The following is a 26,742-nucleotide window of genomic DNA, read 5'->3' on the forward strand; positions in this document are numbered from 1 at the left end:
ATTCTCAAACACTAGTCCCACACTCACACACTATTAGTAAAAACCTTTTGCTTTCGCCCTCTGTTTATTAATGGCTTCAAATTTTGACACAAAGCCAGCAGTTTTAATCGGATAGGGATCATAGAAAACATCGACTCTAGTACTAGACTGGTAATTTGTTTTATCGACACCCCCGGAAGGATGACAGGGAAAGTTAACCCGGGCAGAATCTGAACTCAGAACTTAATGAGTGAGTCGGAAGAAATTCTGCAAAGCAGTTTTCTCCGACATCCTACAATTTTTGTCAACTCGCCCTCCACTTCACTTTTTTACTAATGAGAAGACAGAATAGAGCTTTGCCTTTCATCTTTTCACGCTCAATATGAAAAAATATAAGTACCAATCTAGAGTAGTGGATTGGCAGAACTGTAACAAATTCAACCCAGGTGTCTTGAGGTATTTGACCTGGTATTTGACCTGGTTCTTTGCTTTCTGCTATGGCCTACACGGGTATTAGACTTAATGCGTCATCCGGTTTAACCCCGCCACCTGGAGCACCTTGGACAGGTACCTTCACTGGAGTTGTCTGTTGCCAGCATTCTGACCGGATCTCCAGTTTGAGGATGCATTCTTCCATCCCTCTTATCAATCTCAGCAACCCTATTAAGTCATTGGTGATACCTTACCTCCTGGCTGAAAGATAAGAAAAAAATTCGCATGAGTAGTGTGAAGGTGAGTAGCTCGCTTTACAATCACGTACAATGGGGTTCAGTCCCACTGCGGGGCACTTTGGGCAAATGTCTTTAGCTATAGCCTTGAGCCGACCAATACCCAGTGAATGAATTTAGCAGACGGAAACTGTAAGGAAGCGCGCGCGCACGTGTGTATGTGTGTGTCTTTGTGCTTGTTCCCACTCCCGACTGATTGACAACCGGTATTAGTTCGTTTACGTACCCGTAACTTAGCGGTTCGATAAAAGACCCCCGACAGAATATGTGCCAGACTTGAAAATAAGTATTGGAGACGATTTGTTCTACTAAATTCTCCAAAGTAATGCCCCAGCATGGCTACAGTCCCATGACTGAAACAACTAAAAGAAGAAATTTTTTTCGTCGTCATATTGCTGGAAACATTTAAAATATTGCAAGTACAACGTATATCACGTGACCACGTGATAGACCAGACTATCGGATGTTGTTATACATCGCTGATCACAATGCGCTTTGCATCACTTTAACTTTCGAATGATGCCACCCAGCTGTCTAGGTGAGAAGGCCAACATTACCTCTGATCTGAAGGATTCTCCATCGCAGGGTTACCCATTTACAGCTGTATGGATTTTTATCACATTTTGCAATTTTCTCCCACATTTTCAACTTTCACTCTTCTACTTCCTATTAGAAACCCTGAATTAAAGTATTCCAGTGAAAATAAGATTAAGGCATAATGTATGTTTAATAATTTGGGGTTAAATGGTTCAAACTGAGTCAAATTATTTCCTCTTCATTTATTAATTTATTTTTTGTAAAGATATATTCTGAAATTTTTCGTTGTTGATTGATATATATATATACTTTCTCTACCGGTTGTCAGTGCTTAGGTTAGGTTATGATAATCCCAGTATTAAAGACAACAGTCGGTTCATACGTTTCTTGACACACACAGTAGGAGAATTTCGGCCTAATATTGCAAAGAATTCAGTGCTAGTCATAAAATATGCAAAGAGGTTCCATTGGAAGAAGCAACTGATTATTTTATTTTATCGACCACGAAGGATGAAAGGCAAAGTCAACCTCGGTGGCATTTGAACTCGAAACGTAAAGACGGACGAAGCCAGCTCACCATCTTAATTTCAAATTTTGACACAAGGCCAACAGTTTCGGGAAAGAGGATAAGTCGACTGTACTGACTGCCCAGTGTTTAACTGGTACTTATTTTATCGACCCTGAAACGATGAAAGCAAGGTCGACCTAGACGGTTTTTGAACTCGGGAAGTAAAGACGGACGAAATAACGCTAAGCATTTTGCTCGGCATGCTAACGATTCCGCCAGTTCGTTACATTAATAATAGTTTCAAATTTTGACACAAAGTCATCAGGTTTAATAATTTCTTTTATTTATCACAGGTGCATTAGATATGGATGCCATTACAGGGGCAGTTTGCAATTTGTGTGGGGTTTACATAACAGATAAGTGGAGGCGCAATGGCCTAGTGGTTAGGGCAGCGGACTCGCGGTCATAGGATCGCAGTTTCGATTCCCAGACCGGGCGTTGTGAGTGTTTATTGAGCGAAAACACCTAAAGCTCCACGAGGCTCCGACAGGGGGTGGTGGCGAACCCTGCTGTACTCTTTCACCACAACTTTCTCTCACTCTTACTTCCTGTTTCTGTTGTGCCTGTAATTCAAAGGGTCAGCCTTGTCACGCTGAATATCCCCGAGAACTACGTTAAGGGTACACGTGTCTGTGGAGTGCTCAGCCACTTGCACGTTAATTTCACGAGCAGGCTGTTCCGTTGATCGGATCAACTGGGACCCTCGACGTCGTAAGCGACGGAGTGCCAACAACAACATAACAGATAGGGGCAAAAGAGAGAGGAGGGTTAAATTAGGTATATAGCATATATAAATGTGTGAATACATCTATGATACAGCCTTCTTGATACAGGAAAATTTCCAGCTACGGCCAGTCAAGGAACTTTACAGATCCTGGTTCACCTTCACAACTAAGGGTAAAAGCTCATGCCAATATGTTACTCTCCAATCTACAGACGCTTGCTCAGAGTTGATTCTTTCATCCTAATCATCTATTTCACAATTACTCTTAGCTAGCGCAATGACTCGACTGCAAGATGGCATCCTAAGTTCTCATACATTTTATAATAAATGTGGTGAATATTTGGTAAATTCTGACGCAGTTCTAACAGTGAAGATGGCTGTACTCAAAACTTCAATGCTATCAATAAAAATCTGTTTTCTGTCATCATCACCACTATCTCCACTTCTGTTTCCTTATTCCACATCGTTCTCTCACCAAACTAACATTTCTGGCGTCTTAATTTGTTTCTTTGACAGATGACAATTAAAATATTGAATTATGAGCAGACGACAATTACGCTAAGTTAAACAGCAACCGACATTTACTTTATTGTTTATATTACAGCAACGATATCGCTAACGGAGGTAATGGTGGTAATGGGCGTCGTCGTCAGACAGTAAATAAATTATTTTGCCTTGCTTGTCGTAACAATGAAAGAAGCAATATATATTCATTTTTTACATTATCCCTTAGATTGTTACCTGTCTGTGTGCGTGTATGTGTTTGAGTGTGCATGAATTTATGACTGTATGTATATAAATCTAAGTAGACATATATAAATATATGTTTTGCATCTGTTTGTATGCATGCGCATATCTGTGCATATATATATATATATATATATATATATATATATATAAGGGAGAGATAGAGAGAGAGAGAGGTAGATAGATAAATAGATATAAATGTATATACATATGCATGTGTGTAAATATACATTTATACTTGTATGTGTATGTATATATATATATATATATATATATATATATATATATATATATATATATATGCATCTATGTAAATATACATTTATACATGTGTGTATATATATACATTTGTATATTATATGCATGTATAGACATACATTTATGTGTGTGTGTGCGCGCGCACACACACACGTTTATACACACACAAACATGTATATGCATACGAGTATAGACACATATACACACAGGCATCCACACATGTATGTATATTATCTGAGGAGATCCACTTATAATGTCATTTAGTCTACGTTTAGTCTAGAAATATGTAGATGTTGTCAAAAACTGTGAATACAGGAATTTAAAATATATAAATATTTATATATCTAAAATAATAAAAATCAAAGTACGAGAAATTTCTTCTCTCTCTCTCTCTCTCTCTCTCTCTCTCTCTCTCTCTTTCTTTCCCCTCTCTCTCTCTCTCTCCCCCCTCTCTCTCTCTCTCTCTCTCTCTCTCTCACATACACTCACTCTGCGCACACACACAAATACACTGATTTCATGTGTGGACTTGTAAACCACAGTATCGTTCTTTTGATATTACTTGTTGAATATTTTTTCAAAAATAATATTTCATGAATTGAACTAGTGTCAAAGGTGAACTGTAAAATTTGGTGTTTATTTTATTTTTTTTATTCTTCTTTCTTCTGTTACTCTCCCATTCCGTACCTCGTTTTTATCCATTTTTATATATATTTCTCTTTCGCTGATATTAAATGATGAATTAATCTACTACTGAAACATTGGTGAGAAGATACTGTTGTTATCATTGTTTAACAAGAGTTTGCTTCAATGAACAAGCTTCACTAGAAGCAGTGACAAGTGTCTATCAGTAAATTTATACTAACATTGATGCGCTTAAAGGTTAATGAGTGGTCTTTTGTTTTATTTTTTCACTACCTCTCTTTTTATCTTTGATGATTGCTATAACTGGAATGTCGAGCGACAACGTAGGGGACCCTTTGTTATAAAGGGTTACCCAATAATTGTTGGCAGTAGTAACTGTTTCGTTGCGGAAATCTGAACAACGTATCTTTTTAAATATATGTGGCTCCATCTCGCAAAGGTCGTTAATATGAAGGAGATAACTGTACCGTTACAGCATGAGGCAGGATTAGAAATTTGAATTTGAAATACGAGCAAGAAAGTCAGTAGAGTTTCCTATGAAGTTCTAACAATTTCTAGTTGGTGGTATTCATATATGGCACTATTTCATTCTTTTTGGAAATCTTCAGCATGATATAATGTATAGCTTATAAATTAGATATATTACGAAGTGAGATATTTTATTAAAATTACGGATGAAATTATGCAATCTGTGGGAAATTCAGTATTGCAAATCGATCCTCATTTTCATTATGAGTAAGGAGTTAAATTACGATAAAATGTTTTATTACGAAAAGAATCTTGAATAAATGATCCACAATTTGGAAATTAGGTAAAGAAATGTAGCACGAAAGCAATAAAGTTTTGTGTAACGTATGTAATGTAGACAAACCTACAAAACCAATTTAATAAAACATACATGCTTCTTCAGCTATAGAGAAAAAATAGTACAGTAAAAACAAAATGAAGCCCGCTGCAAATTATGAAAGTAGTTTTTTTTTTTTTTCTAAGATCAAAACAACTAAAATCTGACCATCCATCTATTTTTGCCGTCCACTAATCCGAGGGAAGTTGAGTGGGTAGAGTCCCCAAGTACTTCCTCCATGGCGTCCTAAAAGAAGCAACAGCCATTAAACGTCCCTGTTAGATTCCCTAGCGTAACCAACTGAGACTATAGATAATAACCATTTCGCTTATGATCTTCCTCTGGATCTCCTGTTGGTTACATCGATTTGAAGAATCTGTCTTGCGATCCTTTCCTGCAGCATTCTAATTATATGTCCATAGTAGCGGAGCATTGACCTCTCGGTGCGGAAAAAATTTGGAGAGACTACCTGATCTTCGATCTACACTACTTATCAAGTAACATTACTCAATGGATCCTTCAGAGAAACCCTATTTCGGTCGCTTCTATTCCCCATCGTACCCTTTCAATTATAACTCAACATTCAGTACCCTAGGTGAGGATAGGTACGAAAACAATGTGGAATGAAAATTTTCAGAAATATATTCTGATATATATATACTGTCTTTGGTGCGAAATGATAAAGTGCTGCATTTTAGTATGGAACTTCAGACGACTGATGTGGATTGAATGTCTTCTTACTTTTAATTTCAATGCATCCATTAAGGCGGGAAGCTGGCAGAATCGTTAGCACGCCGGGGAAAAATGCTTAGTCTTCATGTTCTGAGTTCAAATTCCGCCGAGGTAGACTTTGTTTTTCATCATGTTCGGGGTTGATAAAGCAAGTACCAGTTGAGCATTGGAATCGATTTAATCCCTCTCCCAATATTGTTTTCTTTGTGCAAAAACTTAGAAGCAATATCAATGCATTCTTTAATATTCTAATTTCCTTCTGTTTACATCTTTCTTATACTTACAGCAGTCTTAGTAAGGTTCGAAGAAGTTAATCTGTACGTAATAGCTCAGTCTGCTAGCTATGGCAATCAAATATCCCTAAATACACACCATGCCGTCTCTAAAGAGAATATGCACAGTGCGGGATGATCGCGAGTAAAATTATCTTGAAGCTAGGTCAGCTTGACCTAGGACCAAACAATAGCAATCACTAAACAAGTGAAATTAATACGTACTGATTCGTTCTGATTGTTGCTCTTTTTATAATCTTAAATCCTAATCTATGTTAATGCCTCTAGACACACAGATTCTTCAACAGGTCCATAGCAGCCTTTAATGAAGGTTCTTTCTGATCCACAACCCTGGTTCTGACGCACGCTTTTAATGCAGATATTGGCCTATAAGTGTTTAGGCTGAGCAACGCTTTTTTATGTGTGTATGTTATGTATATATAGATATGTGTGTGAGTGAACATATATGTATATATGTGTGTTATGCGTATATGTAGTCACGCACATATCACATAAATATTACGTGTGTGTTTGTATCATATATGTCATGTATATATGTATAGATGAATGTATATATACAAATGAACGCGCGCTCATACATAAATATAATTAAGAGTTCTCAGTAATGCGTCTCTATGTTAGACATGTGTGTTTGCGTGCACGCATGTGATAGAGACCAACTAGTAAGCTATATTTTTCAGTATGTTCGACCTTTAGATAAATATTTTTTAAAAAAGAACTCTAATAAGAAAATATATTTGTAGCAGGGCACTTTGAAGCGGTAATGAACACAGAAGGAGTCTGTCTGCATTAGCCTATGTGTATATTTGTCTAAATAGTATTTAAACAAGGTTATTAGTTTCTGCCCTTCGTCTGTAGATCCCATCTACTTTACCACGCCGTTATTAAATGAGAAAGACCACCCAAGTTTCTACTATAGCATAGCTTCTAAATTTCAACTTTTAAAGTTTGGTATCACAATTTATTTTAATGATTTCTAAATACAAAAATTGCTAAACATGCATGTGTGTGTGTGTGCGTGCATAGAGATGTTCATATGAACGTTTACATCTGCACATATGTATGCATATATGCACGTGTGAATGCATGTATATGTATGCACATATATTGTCGGATATATATATATATATATATATATATATATATATTACACACATACAGATTTATATATATACACACACATACAAATTTTTATATACACATACAAGCGTACATATGCATGTATGCATAGATATACGCATTCATAAATATATGCACATACGTATAATAGAGAAAGAAACGAGTTAGCAGTCACAAGAGTATCGGGTATAAATCTTTACACTATTTGTTCCAGCTATGTACTGCTTGAGTTCAAATCATACGGGGTTAACTTTGCCATACATCTTTTCGGATTTGCTAAATAAAATAGCCCTGTACAACCTGCTGAGCAATGGATTTCACGATGTTTAAAATGCCTTAGAGATCTTGTATATCACATCCGCTCCCCTGCAATTCCATCCGGAATCGGGAACACACTAGTGTGCGTGTGTGTGTGTGTGTGTGTGTGTGTGTGTGTGTGTGTGTGTGTGTGTGTGTGTGTGTGTGTGTGTGTGTACACTTTACCATGTATCTGCAGAACAAACATATCCATTCATAGAAATAATCCTCACACACACACACACACACATGCATTATATAAGATAGAGATGAGGAACTGAAGAAAAACGTTTTGATAAATAATTTTTATGTCATTTACAATCAGGATATCATGCTGTTGCCCTGGGTTTCTCTGTAGCAGACTGTGTGCCAAAGTGGCTGCTGCTTTGGATAAAAACATATCTTCAAATACCTTGGCTTACAGTCAGACATTTCACCGACTGAGCGAATGTTTGCTGACCCGCCCAGTCAGCAAGGAACCCCGATTACCACAAGGGTATCCTGACTTTAATTTGTATATGGGTGGGTGTGTTTTATTGCTTTCTATAAATATATACATCTACATACGATTTTTCGATTAACAACACATATGTATATTATATAATTTACATACATATGTGTGTCTCTCCATATGTAGTGTCTCTGTCATAAGTTAGTATACAACATTGTAAAATATCTATTAATCTGAATTTTAATAGCTAAATTTTATCTGCCTGGGCAGCGGAATCAGCCGTATTTGCCCTTTGCATGATGAAATATCTTCAAGATTCCAGAAGCAACTGATTCCTCCAAGGTTTTTGAGTTTCGTGTCTGGTCCCACCATGTCATCGCAAGACAAACAAAAGTTGCTGTGAATCGTACATGTATGTTGACGTCGTTGCTTTACTCATGTGAGACATGGACCCCTTAGTCATCATTCAACGGTCCTTGAACGCTTCCATCAGAGACGTCTGAGACATATCCTGAATGTTGGGTGGTCCTTGATGACTCCAGATACCGAGGGAGACAGACATCCTGAGCATTGAGGCGATGATGCACAAGCACCGTTTACGTTGGACTGGACACTTTGATCGGACGAATGATCAAAGAATTTCTAAGCAGACACTATATGGTGAACTTGTTTGTTGAAAGCGCCCTCAGCAGAAACAAAGACTACAGTTTAAGGATTATATAAAGTTCTGGTTGAAGGCATGTGAGATATGGAAGGTCAATTGGAAAAGCAATGCTCGTCATTGCCATCAGTGGAGAAAACAAATGAAGTAAAGAGTGGGTATTTTTGAAGAAACACATTATTTCATGCTGAACTTTAGCGAGCTGCACGAAAACACTCCGCCAGCATAGTGAATGGGAGAAGTTTGGTCTGCAGTATCTCAGATGTACATGTCTATCAAAGGATGGGATCGTTAGTCACCAGCGGAGCCACAAGTGTAGAATATAATTTTGTGTGAGTACACAATGTTCTTAATGGTTAGTAATGGTCTTCTTCGGTCACGAATTGACAGCCATCATACATGCACGTGCAATCATATACATGTATGCGTGTCTATCATAAGTTGGTGTAGGATAACATTGTAAAGTGTCTATCAATTTGAATTTTAATAACCAATCAATTTTTTACTCATAATGTTATATAAATGAAGTTTAGGTACGGATATTTCCATTTCAGAAACGTGATCTATTTTACATTACGGTAAAGGGAGAGGGCTTGTGTGTGTGTGTGTGTGTGTGTGTATTTTGATGTATGTGTGTTTAAGAATATTTACATCAATATCCAAGCTCCGTAAAACAGTAATCCAGGTACAGTACTTCAAAGGTGATCTACTAACCACGTGACTGGTTGATATGGTAAATGAGAGAATGCAGGTTTAAATGATGATCCATCTCGTTCAGGTTCCTCCTGAACAGAAGAGAATAAGCAACTAATCAGCCGTTATAATGAACAACATTCCTAGGTTGCTCTTATGTGAGCTCTAATTTAACCGAATATCAGCCATTTAAATGTACGCCATTTTAACTTTTAACGCATATAACCATTAAATGAAGATGATTTTTTGATCACCAAGCTCAATTCTGCGAAAAAATGGCGTTCTTTTGTCGTGATCCACGTTTTATTTATCGCACAATGGGGTTACATTTCATGCAGATGGAATCAATAGAATCAGTTGCGTGCAATAGGAAACGCATGTTTAGTCCTGAATTTTGCATCTCGACAGCCTACAATTTACAAATCTTTCTTTGTCGAAGTCTGCAATACTGGTTGTCATTACCAGATTTAAAAAGAAATTCGAGCCTGTTCTTCCTTCACTAATTCGCATTTTTCATCAAATTGATTCAGGCAGCAAGCAGGATTTTGTGAAACAACTTCAAGATCTCTTAACATGACACTTCTTGAGATTTTTGTGTGCGTGTGCGTGAGTGCGTGTGTGTACGTGCGTGTGTGTGAGTGTGTGTGCGTGCGTGTGTGCGTGCGTGCGTGCGTGTGTACGTGTTTGTATGAGTGTGTCTATATATATACATATATACATGTGCGTGTCTTTCATGTTTGAAGGGTTTTAGTCGAACAAATCGACGCAAATATTTTTTTAAGCCTGTTGCTTATTCTACCACCTCTTTTGCTGAATCCCTAAGTCACAGGGATGTAAACAAGCCAACACCGTTTGCTAAACTATGGTAAGCGTCACACACACATACATATGTAAGTAAGTAATATATATATATACGGTAGTGCATAAGCATGGCCGCAGCTGTAAGCTGAAACTATAAAAAAAAATATATATATATATATATTTATATATATATATGTGAGTGTGTGTGTATACATACACACACACACATACATACATGCACACATATACCTACGATGGGTTTCCATACAGTTTCAGACAAGAGCTGTAGTACAAACTCTTATCCGAGGTGCCGCACAGTGGGACTGAACTTGGAATCACGTGGTTACAAAGCAAGCTTAACTACACAGCCATGTCTGCACCTAATACACGCGCGCGCTCACAGAAATGTATATTTGGAAAATCTTATCCTTAACCTAGCTTTGCTATGAAAGGGTGAAAGTGGGACAAAGTGTGCGTGTGCGTGTGTATTCATAAATAGGGGCGGTGTTACAAGCATGCCTGTGGGTGTGAGAGCTATTTTGTTGGGGTCCATTTTTATATTTCATTCATTTCTCATTATATACAATCACAAACGTTTTCAACTTTCGGCTAGCTGGGAATATTTGTCGCATATCACAATCATACAAACACACTCACTAACACTTTCACAAGCGTACACTCAAAATATACATTTATGCACACACACACACACACATACACACACACACACATACACACGCACATAAACTCACACACTGACTTTTGTATATTTTTATTACTTATGAAAAGTCTGAACGACGGAAGATATAACTAACATAAGTGATTAGAGAAACAAAACAACATCTCCTGTAAACAGGATATTAAATTAAGAGCGTCCAATATATGTGTGTGCGTCTGTGCATATATATATATATATATATATATATATATATATATATATATATATATATATGCACGCACACATTGCTCATGAACCCAGGCAGTACAATTTTAGTTCATCTTGGCGTGATATTTAATTACTGAGAGTGCACAATGACTCAACAGGTAGTCGGCGCTTAACTTCATGTCTAAGAGACATTAAGAAATGTGGAAAATGGAACTCTATAGATACGTATATACGGAAAATAGCTAAAACTGGAAACAACCAGTTCTGAAATTCTCCGCTAGGTATTATCTAATATTGCGCACGAGACACGCTTTTTATTTTTATCTCTCCTTTCCCCTCCTTTCCGAAGAAGAGCGTAGGCGCAAAACGTTAAAGACTGTTTCCAATTTTCCCAACAACCTGAAATATCAACCTGAAACATCGTATTTGTTTTTATCTTTTATCTCGTCTACGGTTCTTTTTATATTTTTGTACCATATATTTACTTGTGTGTGTGTGTGTATATATAGATATATATATATATATATATATATATATATATGTTAAATCTCTGAACGAGGTGTTAAGAGTAAATAGCAAATATACTTCACTATATATATATATATATATATATATATATATAGGCGCAGGCGTGGCTGTGTGGTAAGAAGCTTGCTTCCCAACCACATGATTCTGGATTCAATCCCACTGCGTGACACCTTGGGCGAGTGTCTTCTATTATAGCCTCGGGCCGACTAAAGCCTTGTGAGTAGATTTGGAAGGCGAAAACTGAAAGAAGCCCATGGTATATATATATGTGTGTGTGTGTGTGTGTGTGTGTGTGTGTGTGTGTGTGTGTGTGTGTGTGTGTGTGTGCGTTTGTGTCTGTGTTCCCCATCACCATCGCTTGACAACTGATGTTGGTGTGTTAACGTCCCCGTAACTTAGTGGTTCAGCAAAGAGATCGATAGAATAAGTACTAGGTTTACAAAGAATAAGTCCTGGGGTCGACTTGTTCGATTAAATCCCCTTAAGGTAGTGCCGCAGCCAAATGACAGAAGCAAGTAAAAGAATAAGAAGAAATAATTAGACGTAAAATCTAAAAATTATTAGTATTGGGAATCAAATGTGAAAATATCAAGTGGCTAGCAGAAAACCGCCTGGAGAGCGGTCTTTCTGCTAGTATAGATAATGTTGTCTGGTTGAAAGAAGACGAAGGAAGAGATGAATGAGAGGGGTGAAGGAGGGCGTATGGAAAAGAGGAAGGGAAAGATATGTTAGGGAGAAGGAAGGAAAAATTCACATGAGAGGAAAAATTCGGAGAAGGCAAAGGAGAAAGACGTTCTGAAATACATAACTCATCTGCCAACACCACAGTATGTTGTGCGTATGTGTGTCATGTGACCATCAAAGTAACTGACGCTATAATGACCCAAAATTAATTTACAAAACTTGGTGCTTTCGAACGTGTGTGTGTGTGTGTGTTTATTTTTGCAGTGACCATCTCGGTGATGCTGGAACCGCCTTCGGAATTAAATGTTCTTTGTCTTTATCTAAGGGTCTTATCTTTTGTTGGATTTTCCACTGCACTGGAATCTTAAATTGGTTCAGGCCGCTCTGCTTTGGTTGTAGCTAATCGGTAAGTTACAAAGTGCTTTTAAATTCCATATATATATATATGTATGTATATGTGTATGTGTATACGAGTATGTGTGTATGAATATGTACGAGTTCATATATTTCATATATATACTTACAAATGAGTACTTTCTATTTGGCGCCCTATCGCACATGTTGATGATATAGTCCGCTAAACTCCAGGCTTCGTGAATTTTAATAATTGCTCTCTTCGGTACAACATACTGTGACGGAAAGTACAAAACTTTAAATTCACACCCTGTCAGACATCTCTCAGGTTTGGTTAGAAGCAAGGCGTACCAGCTTCTGGTTTCTTATATGAGCAACGTATAGTAGCTCTATGCTTTTTTAATATCTATCCCTATCTGATATATACTTTCCTCATTACTTGTACAATGAAATATGTAGTTTGTTGATGAGGTCATAATATTGAAACAGGTCGTTTTACATTTTTGCAGAAAAAAAATAAGTATATAGATATACTGAGTTTATTATTCTAATATAGGCACATGACCAAAAATTTAGTGAAAGGCTGTAGTCGATTCAATCGATTACAGTTTTTGGTTGTATTAATATTATCGTTCCCAAGAAGCAAAAAACGTGAGATATGTTTACAACTCCTGAAGAAACGCTTTTGCGTTGTGAAACCTAGCGGCCATTATTCAGCAATTCAATTTCAAAAAAGCCACTATCGAACTACTAAAGATGACTTTGTGTATCGCATTGCCCTTGAGCTATCCCGCCTCCCAAACAGCAGCTGATCCTTCTGGTCCCTTGCCAAAAGAATATCTATCAAATTTATAAAATCCTGTTCCTCTCCTGTACTCAGCGACGATGATACTGAGAGCAGTACACTCACGATAAAAGCCTTTACGTTTGCAACCAGATTCGAAGCTATCTCCTCTCTGCACACAATTAGTAAATCGCCTTCAAATCGATTTTTTATTCCTTTTCAGCTTTCCAGATTTACCACCATATGTACATACACGACAAATGCGAAAAGCCTCCAGTCACTTCAAACCAACAAAGTCACCTGACAATGTTCCTTCGACTATCCACAAATATTATCACCTAACTCTTCAATTTCTCCCTCTCTAATGAGACTTACTCTGATTTTTGGAAACCTACTACAATGTGTTGCATTCCTAGGAAAGGCAACCTTTTTAGACCCTGTCCTCTCTAACCCTATCGCACTCCTAATATTATCTCCAAGGTGATGGAGGCAGCCATTAACAATGACGTCCTCCAACGCCTTGAATCCCTCTCTCTCTCTCTTTCGTCTGTTCTCTCTCTCTCTCTTCCTCTCTCTCTCTCTCTTCTCACCCTCTCTTTCACTTTCGTTCTTCCATTCTCTCTCTCCCCTTCTCTCTTTCACTCTCCTTTTTCACCCTCTCTTTCATTCTTGTTCTTCCATTCTCTCTCTCTCTCTCTCTCTCTCTCTCTCTCTCTCTCTCTCTCTCTCTCTCTCTCTCTCAAGAACGATATGTACAGTCTCCTAAAGCCAAATTCACTGGTAAATTACTTTCTTATGTCACCTCGCCTTGACGAAATATACTGAAAGCAATGTTGTCCTTGACATCATCAAATGTTTCGACCGTGTCTGGCGAGTGAATTTCCTGCTGAGGCTACCCACTTTTCAGCGCTACTAGTTTCTCATCTCTTGAACTGGTACTTTCCTATCAGTTCTCACTAAATCGGCTTGTTGTCGAAGCTCTTTTTGTTCCTCACTATTAATTCCAGCGTACCCAATGGCTCGGTTTTGTACCCTACTCTCTTTCTTCCATACATTAATGACTGATTAGCTGTCACGTCCAGCAACATCCACTTTTGCGCAGATAGCATTACTCTTCATTCTTCCCGAGCTCTATCTCACCGTGCATCATCCGCACGCAACCTAGACACCACACGCCAAATCCGCACCGATTACCTTAAGCGAGTTCTTTGAAAGGATCTCCCAATGGAGTATGCCAGTTTTGTCTATTTCAGCAGTAAAAACAACACAAATGACACTCATATCAAATAAACACCATCGCACCACACACCCTCTTAAGCATAAACAGCATGCAGCCAGAGCCCTAACAATCACTAAAAAAAACAGGGAAAATGCTATCCCGCGAACATAGAGAGAACTACATTCCAGCAACTAGCCCTTCTATTCATATCAAGCAGATACTTTAGCCCCCAACAGTTATTGCCACACTACTTAGCTCAACTGAGGCTAAAATTGGAATATTGCATCCACATCTGAGACAGTGTTGCTGCTGCACACATCGATATCCTCAACCGCACCCAAACTAGAACCCATCTCACTGCTCGGTATGAGCGCACTGAGAAGCATACCAGCTTATGGCTCACAACAGCATTATTATCTCTCCCTTTTCTCCCGTTACTATAATGGCCTCTACCCCTCAGAACAAGATGGAGCCAAACCACCTCCACTCAACAAGGGTCGTGCGAAGAAGAGACATTAGCGCAGGTCTAGAAAGATTAAATCCGACCCACACTACACACAATGCCCAGTCCTTCTCAAATCATTAGCTTTCTGGAATTCTAGAAGTTTTGAGACTTTATAGGATAAGTAGTTATAACTTCTTGAGGATCATAGTTTCTGCATATCATTACTATACATCAAATAAAGTGACCTGCAAATTTTTTACTATTCTAGATTAAAGGAGACGTTTGTAACAGTTCTTTGAAAAGACACTACTAAGCACTGATTGTCACAGCTGACTAGTTTGCAGAATATAGTCAGGACTTCAAGGCAATTTAGAATCTCGCTATGCAATAAGGTTTTGTGTCAAACTGGGCAGAAATACAAGAGAAACTTATGAAATGCTCCAGACAGCTTATGTATTCATTTGTGTGGTCCGAATGTTTTTCGTTGGCATAAGAGGCCAAGGCAAAGCAAATCCACCGAGACATTCATAATGGTTCCCTTTTTCAACAGCAAGGATATCATCTACATCCATTGGGTTCCCTCTGGCCAGATGGTTGACAAAGATACTTTGTCAAGTAGAAGAATTCAAAAGTTAAGGAGATTTCGTCGCAAAAGGCCAGAGCACCAGCACAAGGACAATGCACCAGTTAGTCCACAAATCCATCCTAGTAACCAACTACTTAACAGAGATGGACATCAAAACTATCCCTAGACTTCCTTACAATCCAGTCCTTGCTCCCAATAACTTATGGTTGTTCCCCAAGCTGAAGGAGAGATGAAGGAAGCTGTAACAAGGGTCAAGTTACTAAGGCAGCGAGCTGGAGAAACGTTAGCACGCCGGATAAAATGCTTAGCAGCATTTCATTCGTGTTTACGTTCTGAGTCCAAATTTCGCCGTAGTCGACTTTATCTTACATCCTTTCGGGGTCGATAAAATAAATACCAACTTACTTCCTCCACCTCCGAACTTGCTGGCCTTGTGCCAATATTTGATACCAATATTACTTAAATTACTACATACAACCTACCTGTATTAACTTCATAATTTTGTCTTTTCTTCTGTTTTAGGTCTCATTGTCTTGCCTCTGTGTTCTCGGTGTTGCCTTCGAGATACCGAAAGGTAAATATTGTATTCATTTACATTTGTTTTTGTACTTATAAGTGTTTATTGTTGTTTGACTTAAATTTAAATCTGTAGACTTTACCTGTCAACCCTGCCTGTCGCACCATTTGACTCAAAAATACCTTTGGACGAAGACAACTTCGTTGTCATGATTCGAAATGGGTCTCCAGTCTGAGGATAACTCGCTCTAGTCGTATGCCTCTTTTCTATGTTAGAAACAATCTGGCTAGTCTGTTACGGAGGACTTTCCATTCGGGAACTATCATGGATAATTTCCAGATGTCCTTGGCCTAGTGTTGCTACCTCGGAGCACTACCGGTTCAAGATAAACTCTACATGTACGGATGTACTGTCAGACGGACTTGTCTGAGGTGCGCGTAGAGTGACGAAACGTTCTGCACGCCCTCATTTAGTGTCCGGGCATTATTGACTTGTGGGGTTATGTTGAACAGCTGCTGTCACGTGTGGGACGGATGTGTCTGTCGGCCGAGTCTATAGTGATGCTCGCACCACCGTCCTCCTTCAATCGGACAGGCAAGGCAGTTTTCCTTTGCCTGGTGGCTGTGGTGAAAGAGGCTGTTTGGTGGACAAGGCTAAAAAGGCATGATGACAGATACATTCCTCTTTGGTAGAACTCTCATTGACATCTTCAAGTTTCACATGAAAAGAAAATTAAGAGTGGAGAAGGAAGTGCTGTCCTCGAGTAAGTTTACTGAAAGGTGGGTGAAAGTTGCGAAAATGGCAAGAGTGAATGGTACCTTTAAGTGTAGACATGTGAGTCGGAGACAAGGAACTGGAGAGAGCATTTGCTCCCAGGGTTTCAAGGAAATCTCGGACATTGGGGTTCCTCGATTATCCCTAGAGGCCTTCTTGTATCAAGAGGGCTACATCTCTATAATCCTCCCCGCTATTTTTTTTTTTTTACTTTTGTATGCTATGCATATGTCCCTTCCTTTTCAGTGTATACCGTGTATACTTGCTTTTTTTTTATCATTTCATTATTATATGTAAACCCCCACACTTTGTCTCTGTATTGTCCCTCTCATCCTTCGCCCTTGTGGCAAATAAATGAAATCATTATTATTATTATTATTATTATTATTATTATTATTATTATTAAGGCGGCGAGCAACAACAACAATGATAATAATCCTTTCTACTATAGGCACAAGGCCTGACATTTTAGGGAAGGGGGCAGTCGATTAGATTGACCCCAATGTTTCACTGGTACTTAATTTATCGACCCCGAAAGGATGAAAGCAAAGTTGACCTCGGCGGAATTTGAACTCAGTATGTAGCGACGGGCGAAATACCGCTAAGCATTTCGTCCAGCGTGCTAGCGATTCTACCAGCTCGCCGCCTTGATAATAATAATAATGATTTAAAATTTTGCCACCAACCAGACCTTTCGCGACACCCTTAAAGCCAGGAACTTTTCAGCATCTCCTCGTATGATCTTTTCCACCTCTCCCGATGTCGTATCGAGAGGGGTCTCTACTATAATCTCCGATCAAAACATCTGTTCGTTTCACTTCGAAAAGGGTGTATCGGAAGTCAATTTCATAGGTTGTATTTGTTCCCTAAAAAACAGTATCAATGATAGAACCCCGTATTATTTGCTGCTGTTATAATTAATGTTCTTGATGATGTTAATAATTCTTATATTCTAATGATGCAGACGAAAATATCTATAAACTGAATTAATGATATTACTTCGATCTCCGGCAGAAATTATTGTTTCACCAACATTGCGCATTGTGTTATATATAATCATTTTGAGTAAATCAAATTGGGATTTTTGTTTTGCTTTTTTATAAGAATATAACGATGCATCTTACAGCAAAGCCATACAGGTGTTCAATTAACTGCAAAGATAATTGAATAGCTATTGAAGAAAACTACTAACGTATTCATGGTATTTTCTTAAGAATACAAGTTGTGTAAATGATGCCCAAGAAGCAATTTCTTGGATGGCTGCGCATAATTGAATTGGCATAAAATCAGTAAAATTTTTAAAGACTTAGTTCATAACAAAGTTCAAATGGTTTCTGCAGAAAAAAATTAAAACGATCAGCAACAAGTACAATAATAATAATACTTTCTACTATAGGCACAACGCTTGAAATTTGTGGGGCAGAGATAGTTATATATATATCGACCCCGGTTTGCAACTGGTACTTATTTTATCGACCCCGAAAAAATGGAAAGCAGATTCGTCATCGACAGAATTTGAACTCGGAATGTGGAAGACGGATGAAATGCCGCTAAACATTTTGCCTGGCATGCTAATAATTCTGCCAGCTCGCCGGCTTAATAATAATAATACTGGATTTTTGTGAGGAAGGGAAAATCGATCACATCGACCCCTGTACTTGACTGGTACTTAATTTATCGACCTCGAAAGGATGAAAGGCAAAGTTGACCTCGACGCAATTTGAACTCAGAAAGTAGAGATAGACGAAATACCAATTTCTTTATTGCCTATAGGGGGCCAAACACAGAAATGGACAAAACAACTGATTGGGATCAGTAATACGTTATGATTTTACATAAAATATGAATATAGAAATTATATAAAATATTTTTAAAAAATCCGGACACTGGACAATAGCGTGAGGGACGGTTTCCTTGTCTCCCCTGCATCTTGGACAGGTCGGAGACTGACGCTTACCATGTCTTGCAAGCTTATCCCAAACGGGAAAAGCACCTCTGTAACATTGACAGATCAAGGACTTTTGGAAGTTGTCCAACGTTCTCAACCCGAATGTACGATGGAACAGGCTGTCCAGTTAAATATACCCGAGACCTAGAGTCGCCCCTAGGCTATCGTCACATTTAGACTCCACCAACCCACTATATAAAATTCGTGTAGAACCTCCACCGTTGGCTTTGCCCGCGCGCCGGAATAGCAGGAGGGCCTTACGGCACTCTTTATGCCATTCACTCGACTACGGTCTACGAAAACACCAGGCTTCCTGTTCGCAAAAACTTTTGAACTAGGAGAACATTTGTCTGGCCAGCGGAGACCATCCAGGAGAATCCAAAGATGCTTCAGCCTCAACGCATGCTTGCGCATCATTAACCAAGGCATCCCTAAACCTCCCTTTAACGGCTTTTGACAAGAGACAGAGTGTTTCACAAGTGGCAACCTGCCTTTCGACAATAAACGAACGATCTGTCTCTCCAACCTTATCAACCACGAATCCGGACAGAGCACGACGGTCAGGCGGTAAGTAATGACCGATGCGATAAAAACATTGGCCACCTCTGTCCTCCCTTTCAGGTCTTGATTACTGCAGCCACCCTACTCGAAACCTCCGTCTAGTTCTTCTCTATCTGGAAGCCTGGTCTAAACCAGACTCCCAGCAAGTTAACTGGTCCCTCTGTCCAGCGCCTAACAACGCTGTCTGAAGGCATCGATTTGCCAACCCAGGTGCCGAGCTGCAAGCCGACCGACTTTTCCCGATTAATCTTTGCTCCTGCCACCGTCTCATAAACCTCAATAGCCTTACCCACTTCATGTAGGCGTGCTACTGTGGTTACGCTGATAGTGATATCGTCCGCGTAAGCGGTAACAAACTCCTCTAAACTTTGTTTTCTTGGGATGTCACTCAACCATTGCAGTAGGGGCTCAAGAGCCACCACATACAAAAGTGGTGAAAGTGGACATCCTTGACGAACTCAGAACGTAACGGCAGACGAAATACCGCTAAGCATTTCGCCCGGCGTGCTAACGTTTCTGCCAGCTCACCGCCTTGACTTCCGTTAATATTAAATACTTAAGCATTTGGACAAAAATCATTACTAATATCAGACGATTGCACTGGCTTCGGGTTCATTTTATGTATAGCAGGCATTAAATTGGCTTCTTTTACCAAGGTTGTCGCTGTTTAGCTCTAAATCAGTCTTCATCAAACAGATCAATGATCAATTGAGTTCCAGCAGCGATTTTTTTTTTTTGTAGTTATAATGTATCCAAGGCTACATGTCACCCTAATACTACTTTTTAAACCGAAAGGGGGTTATCTAAGAGAATTGGTTGCTATGTCTAGCAAGTTACGAAATCATGTAGCTACGGCCTCGTTGGTTCTATTCCCTATGCAAACTTTCACATGTTCTTTGTCTGTATTAGAAGCACAGTGAAAATACTTCCCAAGTGAAGCTTTACAGCTTTCAGTTCCTTCAAACACTGCCCCTATTTTGCAGTTGTTTAACTGTTTAAATATTATGCTTACCACAAACAGTTAGTCCTTATCCACGCCAAACCTTTCAATTTCTCTCTCTCTCTCTCTCTCTCTCTCTCTCTCTCTCTCTCTCTCTCTCTCTCTCTCTCTCTGGATATTTCTTGTTCTTTGGAAGCATATTAGAGTGTACCCCACTCCCGAGAATGACAACCTCTCTGACCAAACAAAGAATTGTCATATCGACTCACTTCCAACATTGCCTCAAAGATGATGGAGACATCTATCAAGTACAAATGTATCTAGCACCTTAAATGTCTCTCTTTTTCTGTCTCTTTAATGACCACTGGTACGGCTTTTGTAAAAAGTCTATTCATTTATCTTATGTCACTCACAGCTGGGCCCTCACTATCGAGAAATTTATAGAAAACAGAATTACTTTCAACATCAGCAAAATATTCCCCCGAATGTGGCACACGAAACTAGTTAAAACTGCTTGTCAATCGGCTCCAGCTGTCTCTCATCTCTTGGATCGGTAGCTATCTATCTGATTGCATCATTGAGGTGCTATTAAATAATTTGCTGCCTTGTCCGAAAATCGAAGCCACAACCTTTCGTTTGTGAGCCTAACACTCTAACCACTAAACCACGCACTTTCATACCCGCACACATTTATATATTTATGTAAACGTATATGTGTGCGCGCGTTGTGCAGTTGTATGCGTGTATGTATGTATGTATGTTATCTTTGAGATCTGTCTAAGTTCTTCATGGATTTCAAGCCGGTCACTAAAAAAGTGACAGGACTTTTTTACATTAAGACAGTTTCCGGCATTTGTAAATATGACGTTGAGTTAGTGTGCTGCATATATGTAGGTGTATGCATCTACATTTATATTCTGTGTGAACACGTTTCTTCGTGCTTAGGTGTTTGCATATGCGCGCATGTCATCGCTTTTTACATATGCATGAGTGTGTGTGTATGTATAAAACTTAAAGGTTTAATAAGATGAGGATAATTAGTATATAAAACAAAATAAAAGCATGTAAGTAACAGCAGTCGTAATTGTAACCTTCTTCCTTCTCTCTCCCTTAACCATCTTTGTCTTTTTATTTATTTATTTCATCAAATTCTGGCTTCTGTAGTCGTTATCGTGGCTGATTTTATGGCTTTTGTTGATGCTTTTTATGGTTGTTGTTGTTGTTGTTGTTCCTGCTGTTGATGGTCTTGGAATGTAAACATTCTCACTCTTCTCTTTATAATGTTCGTTTTACGCCCGATTTTACTTTCTTTTTACGATTTTTTTTTCTTAAATTTAAACACAAGGTCAATAGTTTTTGAGGGAGGGGTTTCTTGATAACATTGACATCTGTACTTGACTGGTACTTCAATTTATTAATCCAGAAGGGATAAAAGACAAATTTGACCTTGGTGGGATTTGAATTCGTAACATCTAGAAGCGAAACAAATAGTGCAAGAAATTTTTCTGACGCTTTAAAGATTCGGAAAGACTTCCTTTTGTATCCCACCATAATTTTTTTTCTTTTAAATATTAGATATATTAGACATGGTAAAAAATTCATTTTATACCATGTCTTATAATAATAAAGATGAAAACTTCTTAAATTGCAGAAGAATTTGGCTGTCTGGCGGTTTAGCTTAAATGGTAACGCATTCCAACCGGATATTAGAAGGATGTGAGTTCGATCCTCGTGGCTGGCTGCCGACAATTTCTTCTGCTTTTAAAAAGAAAAAAGGATTTTATCCTTTATATCTATACTGTTCGGTTCCTATGCGTTGAATAAAATTTATCTTTCTACTTGTTCTACCATATATTTCAGCGCTTCGAAAACAAACTTCTTTGTTTACATACAGCGTATAAAAATTAAGAATTTCTATTAAAAAAAACTTCATTTCTGTATTATATATATTCATGTCCTAGTTTGCCTAACCTTAAGGCCTAAATTGCCTAACTCTATGAAATTTGCTTAACATTGAGGCATGAATGTACAGAAATGAAGCTTTTTTAATAGAAATTCTTAATTTTTTATGACTTTTTCATTATTATTATTATTATAAGATATGGTAGGAAATCAATTTTCCACCATGTCTAATATTTTTTTTTTAATTTTATGGAGGGGTACAAACGGAAGTATCTCCAGCGATTTAACCAAGCCACAAGATCTCAAATTTGAGCGGGGCCTATAGTCAATTATGTGGTCCCTAGTACATTAGTGGTATTCATTTCGCCTGACCTGTTAAAAATAGCAGCATTACAAAAAATTCTTGCATTACACACTGTTGTCTTTAAAAGTGGAGGAAGATGCTTTGAATAGTGTAATCCTATGATATATCATGTTGTAAAGTGAAAGAAAGGCGGGATGATGATGGCTGGAGTGTCTTCCATCATAGATTTGCTTGATCAGTTGACTTGTTGCTAAACAACAACGACAGCAACAACAATGCCAAGGACTGATAACTTTTTTTACCGACACCAGGGATAGATGAGAAACAAAGGAGGTGGGGGGGGGGAAAGAAAAAGGAAGGAAGGAAGGAAGGAAAAGAAATAGAGAAAAAAAGAAATGAAAGAAACAAACATAGAAAGAAAGAAAGAAAGAAAGAAATGGAAAAGGGAAGAAGGAAAGAAAAAGAAATGAAAGAAGAATGAAATGCAGAAAAAAGAAAACAAAAGAAAAATGAAGGAGAAAGAAAGAAATGGAGAAAGAAAGAAAGAAACAAACAAACAAACAAACAAATGAAGGAAGGAAGGAAGGAAGGAAGGAAAGAACAAAAGAAAAAGAAAAAGAAAGAATGTAAGGAATGGGTGTAAGAACAGTGAAAGATGGAAGAAGAAAATGAAGGCAGATTGAAGCATGAAATATGGTAAGAATAAAGTAAATAAAGACTTCGAAAAGAAAAGAAGACAAGACACAAAGAATGAATGAGCAGCGGAAAAGTGTAAAGGAAAACAAGAATGAGTTGAATTTGTAATGATAACAAAAATGGGGTGGAAAGTTTCAGAAATAGCAGAATCAACACACTCTTTAACTAGATGTCTAGACAGAATAGCAAGTGCATCGCCTCTGTGTGTGTGTATGTGTGCGTACAAACATATACTTATTTGTATATATATATATATATATATATATATATATATATACACATACATATGTATGCCGCCATTTTGGAGGAATCTTTTGTTTGTTTTTCGTATTGGGGAATTCCTGTCTTGGAAAAGGTTGGTTGGTCGATGGATTTAAGCATCAGATACCAGGCACTGTGCCAACGTAAACAGGAACAGCAGTATAAAATAGATAGAGATACGGAGAGAGAAGGAGAAAGTGCGTGTGTGTGTGTGACATGTATGTGTGTAGAAACTGCAGATAAATAGAGAAAAATGGAGACAGTCGTTAATGTTACTATTGCTTAGCCTCATGTTCAGCAGACCTTTGTGCTCCAACCATGATCGACTCCATTTTTTGTATATTTAAGCAAGATGTGTACAACCCTTTTTAAGATGTGTACAACCCTTTTTAAGATATGTACAACCCTATTTAAGCAAGATGTGTACAACCCTTTTTGCCATAGTACTGTGTGATATAAGATAAGCTGGCTGCTATTCTGAACGTGTCGTGCAATCGCGTAAAGGCTTCCCTCTTGCTTCGAGATAGTCGAGATGGAAAACATTATCTTTACTTGCTTTCTAAAGTTCCGTCTCATTAAATTATAGAAGGGTATAATGTAGTGATGACGTAGATGGATGAACGGACAGACGGGCGGAAAGACTGGAAGATAGACCTATAGATAGATAGATAGATAGATAGACAGACAGACAGACAGACAGACAAGTTGAGAGAGAGAGAAATGTATTATATAATGTTTGTTAGATAATTTGAATAACCACATGACTCCGGGTTCAGTCTCACTGCGTGACACCTTGGGCAAGTGTCTCCCACTATAGCCTCGGGCCGATCAAAGCCTTGTAAGTGGATTTGGTAGGCGGAAACTGAAAGAAGCCTGTCGTATGTATGTATGTATGTATGTGTGTATATGTTTGTGTGTCTGTGTTTGTCCCCCCCCCCCAACATCGCTTGACAACCGATGCTGGTGTGCTTACGTCCCCGTAACTTAGCGGTTCGGCAAAAGATATCGATAGAATAAGTACTAAGCTTACAAAGAATAAGTCCTGAGGTCGATTTGCTCGACTAAAGGCGGTGCTCCAGCATGGCCACAGTCAAATGACTGAAACAAGTAAAAGAGTAAAGAGTAAAGAGTATAACCTTTTTTGGTGAGTGGTAAAACATATTTGTTAGATATTCGTAAAGAGAAATCGATTTGACTTTTTCAATGTTTTCATAATCCTTCATCAGAGAAAAATAGCCTACCTACTGAGTCCTAGGAAATATTAGTAACGTTTAGCTATTCATAATGTATACAAACTCGGACATTGCTAATCAGATCTAGTTAATTTGCATAAGAAAGATGATTATAACGATATCATTGATTAAATGAAATGAATGACATAGCGGTTTGGGATGATTTTGAATATAATGTATTGCGTAATAAAGAGACATATTGATTATAAGACCTAACGAGTGTTATTGCGTAATAATCCTTTCTGATATAGGCACAATGCCTGGAATTTTTGGAACATGGGGGTTATTCAATTGCATCGTCCCAGCGCTTGACTCAATCGACCTCGAAAAAATAAAAGGTAAAGTGGACTTCGGCAGAATTTGCATTCAGAACGAAAGGACAGACAAAATACCACTAACCATTTTGTTCGTCGCGGTACCGCCAGCTCATCGCTTTGTGTTATTGTGTAATAATATTACATTATGTAATATTGGCAAATTACCCCGAAACGACTTGTAGCCACGTCTGTTAATCGGGTTATGCTACATTAATCCCTATCAAGCCTATTTGATTCACTTATTTCTGTCAACTCCATTGCAGTTACATACATTTCATACATATACACACCCATACAAACAAATACACGTATATGTTTGCTTATACTCGCACATACATACATATATATCATAAAAATAAACAAAGGTCTTTTCCTAGCCATTGACTCATAAGGCCGGTTTTCAGGATTCTCTATCATATAATTCAAGAGAGTGCATGACCGAAAACGTGAGTCTCAGTCAAATACTGAGAGCGATTTAATCAACGAAACATCTCCCTTAAATTTCAGGCTTTGTGCCTATACTGTACACAATTCTTGTTGTTGTTGATTGCCATGAACTGACGTTTGTTATAGACATCCCAAAGAAATTGGAATTTTACATTTTTCTTACTATTTTATCAAGGGAACATTTTTATGACCACTTCGTTTGCTTTGGGATGAAAAATTAGGGTTTGTGTTTAGACATCTTCATATTTGGTAAACATTCTATACTATGTTTTCTAGATGGCCCCTTCTTATGAAGGCGCGGGAAGAGGTATTCACCACAGTTTTTGTATCTTTAATGTAAACAGGTATTCCTCAAAGCGTTTAATTAAACACGCAGATAATTTAGACATAGTACAGCACACAAAAATGAACAGCACAGAAAATCTCCATCAATCTGAATAGTATGACATACCCGATAGTCAGCAATTTTTACTATGCTTCACCTTTTTTTTTTTCTATCGTAAGTGCCTTCACAGACTCCCGGTTCTACTCTACTCTTGTTTTCAGCCAAGTAAGAAAGAACCTTCACCTGCCACTAAGTGGTTTATTTCTACCTTTACCTACTTGTATACTGTCCATCCATAAATTGAAATGTCCTCTAGCGTTAACATGAGTGACTAAGTTAGGAAAAGTGTAAAAAGAAAGCCTGTAACTCTAACATTGCACTAGAAAATTTATATTAGGCAACGTTTGAATATAAGTAAAAAATTCGGGGCGTTAGCATGCGTGAATATAACATAGCTTCTTTAATAGTTTATGACATTGGGAAACAAAAGATACTGAGATAAGTAAGTGTTAATATACAAAAGATACAGAGATAAGTAACAGTGTTAACGTACACCTTTTACTTATTTCTGTGTAGAAGTAAAGGTGTTGATTGAAAATAGACTCAGAAGTAGGTGCAAGTTTTATCTAAGTGGTTTAGTGCAAAACGATCTGAGAGTACTCTTATTTCAGGGTCAATGGTCATTCTAAAGGCCAAGCAGTTTCACGAAGATATGGGTACCGCAGAGGCTTGCGTGTTTTTTCCAGTTGGGTGATTTAGAAACTTTATAAGCCGGCATTCGTAAAGTTAATTTATCCCTCGAAAAGAAAAAGTATATATTGAGTTACATATTTGATGACCTGGTTTAAAAAATGATTTAACTCTAGAAAGCAGATTTTACTGCTAATTTTTTTTTGGCTGAGTTTTAGTAATATACCGACAATATTTGATAATCTGGCACTATCAAGGCCCTACG

The 26,742-nt window shown here is 38.1% G+C and overlaps 1 protein-coding gene across 1 annotated transcript in view; it reads left to right on the forward strand.

The window, feature by feature from the left end:
- The window catches only part of LOC106871402 (A disintegrin and metalloproteinase with thrombospondin motifs 16), a 165,948-nt gene that overhangs the window by 46,359 nt on the left and 92,847 nt on the right, over nt 1–26,742 (forward strand). Inside the window, exon 2 of the mRNA XM_052967174.2 lies at nt 16,086–16,137. Coding sequence (XP_052823134.1) covers nt 16,086–16,137 — 52 coding nt within the window. The remainder of the gene's footprint in view (nt 1–16,085; nt 16,138–26,742) is intronic.

This window comes from Octopus bimaculoides, chromosome 1, assembly GCF_046866305.1.
Source record: "Octopus bimaculoides isolate indiv1 chromosome 1, ASM4686630v1, whole genome shotgun sequence".
Lineage (NCBI taxonomy): Eukaryota > Metazoa > Mollusca > Cephalopoda > Octopoda > Octopodidae > Octopus > Octopus bimaculoides.